At 41.8% G+C, this 12,343-nt stretch overlaps 1 protein-coding gene across 5 annotated transcripts in view; it reads left to right on the forward strand.

Annotated features, from left to right (window-relative positions):
* snphb (syntaphilin b) overlaps window positions 1–6,887 on the forward strand; it is a 33,811-nt gene extending 26,924 nt beyond the window's left edge. For all 5 annotated transcript variants that reach the window (XM_049486514.1, XM_007250782.4, XM_007250784.4 and 2 more), the window contains 3 exons: window positions 1,560–1,667; window positions 1,771–1,920; window positions 2,495–6,887. In XM_049486514.1, the coding sequence (XP_049342471.1) occupies window positions 1,560–1,667; window positions 1,771–1,920; window positions 2,495–4,178 (1,942 nt within the window). In that variant the 3' untranslated portion in view covers window positions 4,179–6,887. The remainder of the gene's footprint in view (window positions 1–1,559; window positions 1,668–1,770; window positions 1,921–2,494) is intronic.
* Window positions 6,888–12,343: the final 5,456 nt, after the last annotated feature.

Genomic DNA, 12,343 nt, shown 5'->3' on the forward strand with positions numbered 1-12,343 from the left:
AGATCACCATGTACATTCCTGCATTAATACTGTATTACCGAAGTGAACAGATAAATCCACAAACCATGACAGACCCTGTTTTTTTACTTGGATTCTAGAAACCCAAGGGTGCTTTACAATCTCAATTTTCCCTCAGCCATTTATACTCAGCACTATCAATACACACACCAGTAAGAAGAGGCAACCAATCGCGTGCAACATACTCTCAACCGGAAACGACCGTCCACCTGGAAGACTGCGATCTGTATCTGGGCACACAGTCATAAATACATTAATATATATATAATTTTGCACTGTGGGAGGAACCCAAAGTCCCCAGAGTAAACCCAAACAGACATGGGGGGAACATGGAAATTCCACCCAGATAGGAATTTGAACCCAAGACCCCAGTGCTGGGAGGTGAACATGCTTACACTACTAGTCCCTTTAGTCTTTGGTCTGGAACACATTTGGCATTTGTGAGTGTAACTCTGTAATGTAGTGATTAGCATTATTTGCCAAAGTAATTCCTTGTCCATGTGGTTTAATCAGACACCAACAAATGACCAATGACGATTCTTGAGGCAATTTGTTCTAAGGGATTAAAGGTTATGGGTGTTATTATACAATGTAGTATACAATATGGGTGATATTATACAATGTAGTATACAATGAGAAATATGCTTATTAATTGTAATCTTTCTTTATAGTTTTCAAATACATATATATATATATATATATATATATATATATATATATATATATATATATATTGACAAACTCAAGGACTCAAATCCTCAGACTTCTATGGATCTCTTTTTTAACTCATTTAACTCAATGTCACAACTTGTTGTGACTAAAAGTCTTAACAAGATGTAAGAAACACTGCATTTGTTTATTTGCGCTTTCCATAATGTTCCAACTTTTTCTTATTTGTGTGGCAAATTAGTACATTTTACATTTTTAAAGCTCAAAATACTGATGCAGTTTAAATTATGGGAGGCTACTTTTCAGGTCTCTGTCTAAAGACATGCTTAAAAAGCAGATAACTCTATTCTAGGGTCAGAGCCTGGCTCTGGCGGTGCTGTACATGGTGTGTAGAATGAATCCAGACAGTCATCAGATTATCATGCCTTTACCTCCACTGCTGACTGGACTGCTTACTCAGCTTTTGCCATTTGGTTTGCAAACCTAATCTGTATTCATCATCCTGACAGATTCATTACTGCTTGGAAGTTTTGCTTATTATACAGCCCATATACCTCTGCTTGAAACATTTGTCTGTTTTTTTTTGTGTTCTTTTATTTTAATAAGGCATTTTTACATGTCTTGCCTGTGGTGTTCTCTTGTATCATAGGAGGTAGCACTCTGTCTCAGTTCGTCCAGTTACTGAATCTGTACTGTGGCATGTTAGTGATGTTGTGTAGTGTGGTGTGAGTGAGCATGTGTTGATGTCATGCTCTGTAGGCCTGTAGATTTTGGCTGGATTGTAATATTACAGTGTTACATATTTATCATCCCAGACGTAGAGTTTTGGAGTGCAAGAGCTGTTTTAACACTGCTACTTTCCTGTGCCGCAGACGGAGTCCGGCACCCGTCAGTAACCGAGACCCCTATGGCAATGCATCCCTCAGCAGCAGCAGCACTTCAGGCTCGTGCAAGGGAAGTGATGGAAGCCCCACCCACAGGTACGTCACACAATGGTGACGATGCAGAAACAAATATTTGCAAGACAGATTTATTATTTGGGTCCTGAATCCACATCTTCTCCTGTCTGCCTTTTTTAAACAGGCGTCACATGAAGTACACCTCCTGCACAGATAACCATGGTATCAAACCCCCTCCCCCTGAACAATATCTTACCCCTCTGCAGCAGAAGGAGGTGTGCATCAGACATCTGAGGGCACGGCTCAAAGATACTGTCGATAGACTACAGGACAGGTAAGTTAATGCATTAAACTACACAGTAAAGTTGTCATATTATTAGCCTCTTTCTTCTTGTCCTTCAGTGATCATGACCCAACAGGACCACCCAGTGCAGGTATTACATGGGTGGTGGATCTTTCTCAGCTCTGCAGAGACACTGACATGGTGGTGATGCGTGGATTAGGCACAGCAGTGCTGCTGGAGCTTTTAAACACCGCTTCTCTGTCACTGCTGAACTAAGAAGAGTCCACCAACCAGAATTATCTAGCAAACAGCATTCAGTTAGGACTGTTTGTTATAGGACTAGAGGATGAGCAACTCAAACTGTGCAGCAACAGATTCAGAGCTTCTGCCTCTGAAGTGGGAGTCTTTAAAATGTATTAGCTGCTCTGCGGTGGTCCTGTGGGGTCCTGACCATTGAAGAATAGAAGGAAAGGCACTACTGACGTATTTAGAACAGTTGACAACCTTAAATCTGCCTATAAAGGACGTCTCTTAAGATAGGTTTAACCTTGTATACTAATATTCCCTTTCTCTACACCTTTCCTTACACTCTGCTCTTTTTATACCATTCTCAAATCTTTCTCAGGGACTCCGAGATCGATGAGCTACGGACGCAACTCTCACGGATGCAGGAGGACTGGATTGAGGAAGAATGTCACCGTGTGGAGGCCCAGCTGGCCCTGAAGGAGGCACGTCAAGAGATCCAGCAGCTCAAGCAGGTGATTGACGTGGTGCGTTCCAGCCTCGGCGAAACAGACACAGGCGTGCAGAAGTGCTTCCAAGACATCAACCTCCAGAACCACAAGCTGGAGACCCTACTGCAGAACATGGAGCTGGCCCAGGCTGGAGGGTCCAAAGAGACTGAGGCTCCTAGCTCCGGGGGAGGGGTGGTGGGGGCAGGGCTGGAGGTTGGCGAGGGTCTTGCGAGGTCCTGTGAAGGTTCTCCGGCACGCTCGCTGACCCGCAGCTCTACCTACACCAAATTGAGTGACCAAGCAGTGGGGGAACGCAATGGGAGTGGCAGCGGATCGGATATACCTTGCCTGTCAGGCGAGGGCACTCAGGACAGTGGCTTTGTGTGCTGTGGGGAGGCTCCATTGGGTCTGGCGTCCCGGGCCGAGCTGCTGCTGGAGGCTGCCTCCCTGTCAGAGGAGACAGCCTCATTGCTGAGTGCCTGCTCACGCCTGCCACATTCATCCACCTACGAAGCTCTGTGCTGTAGTGAGCGCCGGGCTGTGCCGCTCCGCTGTGGCCTGGGCAGGGTAGCCGGAATGGATGGAGGGCCAAGTGTGAGCCTCAGCCATCCCTGCCTTTCACACCACCACCTGTACCTACATCATTTGCGAGAGCAGGCAATCCAGACAGAATATGACCAGGGTCCGGCCTCTGCGCCGGCCACTGGCCCCAGTGCACCTTTCAACTCTGACTTAGACACCATTGCGGAGCGCACCTTCCGTTCCCAGGCTTGCAGCCCTACTTCCACCTGGTTGTCAGACGAGGGGGATGATTTGGACTCGGTTGCCACAGAATCTGTTGTCACGGCCGCAGTTGCTATGGAATCTGTTGCCACGGACTCTGTTGCAACCGAGTCCATTCTTGAGGAAGTTGCTGCCCCACAGTCCACCACCATGTCGTTTTTTGCCATGGAATCAGCTAATAATAAAGTACCTGTTGGCATAGAGTCAGTGGTTACTGAGAATACTGTGGTCAAGCAGGCTGCCACTTTGCCCTCTGTTGCAGGGGAATCTGCTAGAAAGGCACCTATTATCTTGGAGTCAACTGCTGTGGTTTCACCTATGGTTCATCCACAGCCAAACAGTCCTACTTCCTCCGCTCCCACTATGCAACTGGAACCGTCAATGGATAACAAAGAGGAGCCAACACCCCAAACCTCCCAGCCACAGAGTATGGCTTCCCAGGAAGAACAGGCGAGCATCAGCGAGTTCACAGTTATAGAAGTAGATGAGGACAATGAAGTTGAGCAGGGAGCAGAGTCTGGAACAAATGATTCTAAGACTTGCGGCAGTGGTCCCCCCGTAAAAAGCTACTGGAGCCGCCATTTCCTGGTGGATCTGTTGGCCGTGGCAGTGCCTGTGGTACCCACACTTGCATGGTTCTGCCGGGGTCCACGCCAGGGCGGCCAGCCCGTGTACCACATAGGAGCCCTGCTGAGGGGCTGCTGCACTGTTGCCCTCCACTCCCTGCGCCGCGGAGGAGGTCTGCGACATTACCCTGCAGGGGGCGGGGGACCAGGTGGCATGAATATATGATTGTAGCTCATGTACATCAAAGAGAGAGTCCCTGGAGCTTTTCACAGCACTGTTCACGGATTGGTTCTGCACAGAAATCATGGAGCGATAATGAGCACTTGAAGCAGAAACAGGTCAGAGGTAAAACCGGCAGCGCATCTGTTTTGCCGTAGAATCCTGAACACAGCAGCTCTGGTCCTGCTGTAGTCTTTATAAGGGAGGGGAGGAAGGTATTTACCAGAAAATCGTAGTTGTCAATCTGAAACGGTCGCCCTTACCTTTAAAACCTCACCTGTGACCCCCTTCTCCAAGACTAGTTGGCAGGACAATGAGCTACAGCGCACATCCAACAGATCAGACATCTGACACTCAATAAATTCTCCCAGAATACTCCTCGGTTGCCTGACACTGATTGACTGATTGTACCTTTTGGGGACTGAAGAAACAGCAAGGGAAAGGACCGAATGCCAGATTCTTCGTCTTCCTTTCTTCCCGTCCCTTAGTTTACTCATACTACTGGTATGGTCTTAATGAGTACCACGGAATTGAGGCCGGTTTGTAACACGTTGTGTGTGCGTTAATACGTGTGAGTGTGTGTGTTCGTGTTGTGTTTTCTGTATAGTGTAGCCAAAGCACCTAAATGACTAAAGGCAGATGTATTGATAACAGTTATAGGTATGATAGTTAGCTCTTTCGTAATGCCTGAGTGGCTGCCTGTGAAGAATGGCAGTCGCCTTTTCCTTGTAGGAACCAGGCTAGCTGCTACTGGCAAGCTATTGATACGCGTTGCATTTACCCCTGGTGTCACCGCTAGCGCATAGTCCATTAGAAATGCATAAAAACTAGTATATTTATTCTGTTATCCTAAGCCAAACTGGTAGTGTATGATAAACAAATACGATTGAACCTTAACCCTGTGTTCACATTGATAGGCAACAAGCTGCAAAGGTCACCCCAAAATTTGTCTCTTGACTGCGTGTCGGGGTAGATGAGGCAGCTCGCATTGTCGGGTGTGGCCAGTTAGCATGCTGGCTAATCTAGCAAGCTACCTATTCAGTTATTTGCAACTTCCTTCCACACTTTGTTTTATGTAGAACAGAAAAAGTAAAAAGTAAAAGGAGTTTATAGCGCTTTGTTCCATGTTTAGAACCACACTGTTAAGAAAATGAAAAGTCTGGAGATCAGAAGGGTCTGTGATTGGTCTGAAGAATTTGTTCAGCCAATCGTCAGAATTAATTTGCAAAAAGTTTGACTCTGTGTCGCTGTTTTGCTCTGTTGCTTGCTGCTTGTCACCAAACCAAAGCTACAGTTTTAATCCCTTCATAGAAAATGACTGGTCGCTTGTCACTTTGTTGCCTGCCAGTGTGAACGTAGTGCTAAGAATGGTAGGGAATTTCTGACTGATGTTGAAGGACAAGCAATCATAAAGAGTTTATATTAATACTTAAAGAAAAGGGCACGTGATGATGTTGATCAGGATCTAAGGACTGTACCAGGTCTACATGAGGTCTCTGTAGGTACATTTCTTGTTGTTTTTGCACTTTGAGAAAACTGTCAGTGTACGTTTTTCCCTTCCCCGTGATAAAAAATTGATAGTGTCTAATTTTTCAACGTTGGCTGTGAGGTCTTCACCATTTGAAAATGTTGTTCATCTTCACCATAACTTGTTGAAATTGTTTTTTGACTGAATCACCTCAACGTGGAGTGACGTTAATCGACATCAATTGCACTAAAATTCACTTTATCAGTGGTTACTTGAAGTTTAGTATGTTTGTGTATGTTTAAAGTCCAGTGCATCTACGTGTTCAGAGAGCAGAAGTTCATAAAGACCACTATTTCAATGTACACCTACACACATGCACCAGCTATATACAGTAATTCGAAATTCCTACCTGGGTCCACTTTGTAGGCATATTGTTAGAGACTTCTTTAAGCCCATCTGTTGCCATGCACTTTGATTTCTTGGTCCTGAAAATCTACCACACTGTGGAGTTTTCTTTCAATCCTAATCCAAAACACTGGATCCAGGGAATGACGGCCTTTAATGGCATTGAATTTTAGACCCAGGTGTGTTGGATCTGATCTTCTCAGGGTAGTAGATCACCATGACCAGGACTGTACTTCCCAGTTGTAGCCCCCCAGCAATGCAAAGTGTCTGTCTTAAAAACACCAGCAACATCACTGTTCCAGCAACTTTTAGGGGGTAACGGTAGGTGTACTAGGTGTACTAATACCGAACAACCAGGGTACAGACATCACGGTTCAATACAAGAGGCATTTGGAGAATACACGGTACATACTTTTATTAATATAGTAATAAAAAAAGCAATTGCCCCCTTTTCCTTTGCATTAGCTGTGTCCAGAACTGTGCCTAATTCACTGTCACCTATATTTGAAAATTCAGAACATTAAATAGAGTACTTTTACATGGACCAGAGACAGATAAGATATCGACTGATTTTGGATACATTTTCATGCATTTGAGCTCAGCTGTTTGTACACTACTTAATGCATGGTACTTAATTGCCTTGCATTGGTTGGAATGGTGCACAGAAAATTCTAAAGCTTGGTTGTATCTCAATTAGTGCCTATTTTTTACATAAAGTTTTAAGAGGTCAGAAATCAGTATTTGGTGGAATAATCCTGTTTTTTAATCACAGTTTTTATGCATCTTGGCATGTTCTCCTCCACCAGTCTTACACACTGCTTTTGGATAACTTTATGCCACTCCTGGTGCAAAAACTCAAGCAGTTCAGCTTGGTGTGATAGCTTGTGATCATCCTCTTGATTATATTCCAGAGGTTTTCAATTTAGTAAAATCAAAGAAACTCATCATTTTTAAGTGGTCTCTTATTGTATATATAGTGAATATGGCACAGATTCAGACACAGCTCTTCTCTCTTTCGCTTGCTGCCACATTGCTCTTGAGTCAATCTTTACATTTAATTGCTTAATTCACTAAAAGCTGCAGCAGCTACCTCAGGGGGATCTATACACTGAATTATGTGTAGATCATCCCCGCTGGGGTGCATCATTGTAACACTAATTATTTAGCCCTTTTCGGCCAAAAGAACTCTGGTTTTGGAACTGGTTCCATTCAGGCTTATAAGAACCTTGGTGTTTTTCAGAGAACCAACCCGTGTTTGCACCAGTTTTAGTGGAACCGAGGATACATCACAGAGGCAAGTAAACAGAAGTGATAGGATGGGGGAGTGCATAGATTACATGCAAATTGTTGTTACAGACATTTGTTTTTCTACAAAAAGGAAACATGAGCCCTATTCAGACGACATTAGTTTCTACTTAGTGATAAAACTCTTGCATCCGGACTGCAATTAAAAAAACAGGAGGACCAGTGAGTTTTTTTGGATTTCTTGGTCACGTTTGCCGTTGTGTTTACATGGATCTTTGTGGAAATGCATGCCCGTGTGTGGCAGTGGACAAATAGCTATTTTATTAAACACGAAGAGACAAAACTCAGACATGTGGATCTGGACGGGAATAAAATTATTATAATTCAGCCTGTAATTTTCTCAGAGGACGTCTGAGGAAAACATACACGGTCAATCTGGATGGGATGAGGACTCCCCATAAAATAGAAAATTACCCCAGGATCCCCTTGAGAAACAAATCCTGTCTGGATAGGTCTATGGATATGGACATTGGTGGAAAGGTGCTAATAGTGGTGCATTGTGGGATTTTGTACTGAAAATTCTGCAGCTAGTTTTAGAATTCCAATATCAAAATAAGTGAATAAGCAACATCCTTCATGTGTCACAACAGAAGTCCTGTTGATAATGCAGGATAAGGGGGGTGGAAAGTAGTGTATTGCCACAGATAGGCTATACAGTGTGCAACTCTATATTAAAGACCTGTACATATAACCACATTAACCGCAGGGGTTGAATCTAATACCATTATCACACATGAAAATATCTGGAGAATCAATCAGGTCTAGACATTATCCAGAGCTGCCCTTTTACACATCCAGCATACAGGAAATGCCCCACATGGTTTTGGCAGCTCATTCTAAAATTACCCAGACTTTTTACTTGGGGGCTGCCAGGATAAAGATCAGATAATATTAAAAACAACTGACTCAGACATTTGCGTTCACACATATAGCCAATCCAAGAGTTGTGGGTAACAGTGCATATCTAAAAGTGGCTAAACAGAAACTAATAATCTAGCACAAAAAGTAAAGAAATTTGCGTTTGGAAGGTTATTTATTTGCTATATCAATGCTTCTTGGTAATAAATCTTATACTATTGGAAAACCTGTTAATTTCTCTTTTAAATAGTGACACACTTGTAAGGAACATCCATTTGTGGAAGCAACAGAGCTGAGTATGTGGGTTACGCCCATAAAAAAAAAAATTGCCAAATCTTCTCTGACAATTTCAAAGAGCAGCTTATTCTGCCATTGACTTGTTTGGTGTTTGATGGTCTCCTTCGCAGCCTGTCTCTGACATCCTGTGTTATGCGGAACTTTGTCCTCAATTTGAAAATGGCATTACGGCTCACTCCAAACAATGCCAAAACTTGGTTTTCCGAAACACCAGATTGAAGTTGCCCAGTCGCATGGGCTCTATCCAAATCAGAAAAACGTGGCGTGATGCCGATTCTTGGAGCAGATACTTACAGACCACTGTAGCAGGGCCCATGCTCACAGGTGCTGCCAATGAGGTGCCAATCAGGAAACACAGGTGATTGGCAGCACCTGGGGGTACCAGAAGCTCAAAATAAGTGTCTATAGAGAAAAGGATTGGGATGTCAGCACACATGAACAACGCAGTGCATTGTGGAATTTTTGGACACGGATACTACAGCAGAGACAGGCTGGTGGCGCGATTATTTAATTGTTCACTTAATTCAGTGTACAGTATGATGAAATGGTGATTGCTTGCTGTGTTATGAAGTGCCACAATTGCTCTAACGACCGTCAGGGGAAAACGTATTGCAAATAAAGTGTGTTTTTTAGCTTCCCAGCTTGGAAGAACACGGAGGACAACAGGTCAACAACATTAGACAACATTACCCACTGTGGTCTAAGTAAAAGACAATGATAAAACACAAAAACAATAGTCTTACTGTTTTACACTAATCACCAGAAACGTATCATAGTAGTGTTTTGTCTAGACACCACACTACGCAAAAGGCCAAGCTTAAGCCCATTAATCCCTGCCATTTTTTTTAAGTTAACGCTCTTTTGCTTCTTTGTTTAGCTTATTGCACGGCCTATATGTTTTGGATGTGTGTCCTAAAACATGGCGGGCGGTACCCAGCATGCAACTCACCATTATGTAGTTGCCCATACTCTATAGCAACAGCAGAATAAGCCTTTTGGCAATGGCAGAGAGCATTTGTCAAATTTTCCAAGGGTGCAATCCAAACACTCAGCTCTACTGCTCATCCCAAAAATGCATGTTCCTTACAAACGGGGCACTATTTAAAAGGGAAATTAATAGGCTTTCCAACAGTATAAGAGTTATTGCCAAGAAGCATTGTTACACCAAATAAATACCAATCCACCAAACACATTTTTCTTATTTTTCGTGCTATGTTTAGTAAATTAAACGTAATGCACTGGACTTTATAAAAAAAAAAATAATAATTCTCTCTCTCATAACCATCAGTAACAGTTGCCTTTTCGGTCTGCACTCCCCTCCCTGTGACGTGTGGAGTGTCTGTAGCTTTTTGTCTCGCTGTCCGCTGGCTTTTATGTACTGTTAGTGTACATTAAGTGAGTGCGTGGTCCTGCAGGGTTTCCCAGCTTCTGTCAATGCTGTTATTTTTTTCTTTATTTCTTTGAAAGCACAGGACAATCTTTATGTTGCGCTTTGTGTGTGACGATGAAGTATTCACCAGTTCCTTCAGATGTATGATATGACTGGACACGCTGGACTCCTTCAGGCTATTCTAGCACTTATGTATGATTGTATGAGATGATGAAAGTATAGAATAAGACAATGAAATGTTATATTTATTGTAGATTTCCTTCTTGCAGCGTTAGGGTTCTGAATGAGTGGCCTTTGCGTTGTTCATTATTTGTTCTAATGTGATCAAAAACCTGATGTTGTCGATAAACCTAAAAAATAAACAGCAAACAGCAATCCATTACCTCCACTCATGAGAGCCATTCAAGTGACAAATGACCTTCGATGCTGTTGCTAAAGCTGAAGCTCGTGCTGACGTGAAATACAAGGCCTTGATATGCTTTTCTTAAAGCCATATTCTACTGGAGGTGTGTATGTAGACCCTACACCTACATTCTGGTAGCGTGTTTGAGTAATAACATACTTAGCTTTCTCAGTTTGGTAGCAAGGAGACCTCTGTTAGTGTGTGTGACAGTGTGTTTTTGTTTGCTTTATTTTTTTCTCTTTATTTGTCCCAGGATGCAAAATGTGAATGATGACCACAATGAGATTTATGAGTGACTGTTCTGTGAGAATTCATAATTTATAATCACTATACAGGCTTTAACAAAACGCCACAAAACCACAGATAACTGCACCTTTATATAGAAGCATTATACATAATTACAGATCTATAGTTTCTCCACCATAGTCTGATAATACTGCAAATTTTAATCGATAAATCTGTCCAGTGATTCTTGTATCGCTGTACTGTTGGTAATGGTATAGGCCTAACTTTATGTTCACTTAAAGATTGAGTTAAAGTACTTAATTTTGGGTCAGTTTCCCAGACAGGGAATAAGTCTTTAGTTGACTACACTGCATTTTGCATGGAAAGAAAAAAAAAAAAAATAGTCTACGACTAGACTTAATCCCTGTCTAGGAAACTGACCCACAATATTTACCCACATTTATTATTTTATCTGATTAGACTTTCATAAAACAAAATGTAGTGCTATTTGTGCTATACATTCTTATTATGCAGATGTTTGGGAACCCTTTGGCCAAATTGACAGATTAATAAACAGCCTCTGTAACCAATCAAAGTGTAGAATTATCACTGTGGCCTGTGCAAATGTTTGGGCACCTTAAAGAGCCAGGAACTGCTTTAAACCCTTTTTGGCAGAAATATTGTTCTCAGTTATTATTGGGTTGTCTTGCTGCACAGTTTGTTTATCTAATCACACATTTTCTGTCACTTTTAGGTGGGAAATCTGAGGACTATCTTATTAGATGTACATTAGATAGTGGTGTTAAGGTAGCATGATTTGCACAGGTTTTAAAAACCTGTGCAAAAGAAAATTTGATTAATGATTTACTTGGTATTTAGAATTGATGAAAACACTGGGCCTCATTTATCAATCTTTTTTAGGAAGGACAGTGTGTGTATACATGGACTCAAATGTATACTACATTCATAATCGGATTACTGCAGTTATCTAATCATTTAAGTAGTCATGTAATCAATTATTCTTATTTTTTTCGATCGGCATAAGGTTTAAAAATCAGAACTGGATTTTATCTCAGTAATTGTATTTTCCAGTTCGTGTAAACTCTTCACCAGATTATAACGTAAATTATGACGTTAAGGGCGAGTTTCAAAGAGCCAGATTAACCCTAAGGCTAGACTAAAATCAATTTCAACTTCATTTCATATATCATATTAAATAGGGAATTATAAAATTAAGACTGAGCATTCTCAGTCTTTCTCTCTTTCTTGAGCGATTAGTTCACTGTATTTATCTGCACACTCTCGGCTCTGAATGGGTGTGGTTTGAACAGTTTTGATCACTGAGCATCCAGGAACCTGGGGCATATTTTTTTTGACTATTTTTTTATTTTATTTATTTATTCGTTTTTTTTTTTTTTTTTTTTTTTTTTTGGAGTCTCACTGCTCTTTCAGATGTAAGGATCGTTTTCACTGTTTTGTTTCTGTCAGTGTTTAGTGATATGGGTTCATGCGATTGGCTTCTGTCAAACACCCCAGCAAGGAAATGTGTAAGTGTATAACTCTATTCACGTTATCAGTGAGAGAATATACAGCTGTAAATCAGTTCTTTTACTAGCAATATTAGTGTGTACAGCCATCACTGTTCATAGCTATCGGTCATTTTCACTCACTGCTGTGTATAAACCAAAAGCTCTATATTAAACAGCATGGTAAATATACTTCCTCTCTTCTGTTCTCTTGTGTTTTTCTACCCCTGTGATACTGATATAATGATAAATATATCATGGGATGAAATGCTCATCTTTAAAACTCACACCAAG

The sequence above is a fragment of the Astyanax mexicanus genome, chromosome 13, assembly GCF_023375975.1.
Source record: "Astyanax mexicanus isolate ESR-SI-001 chromosome 13, AstMex3_surface, whole genome shotgun sequence".
NCBI lineage: Eukaryota > Metazoa > Chordata > Actinopteri > Characiformes > Acestrorhamphidae > Astyanax > Astyanax mexicanus.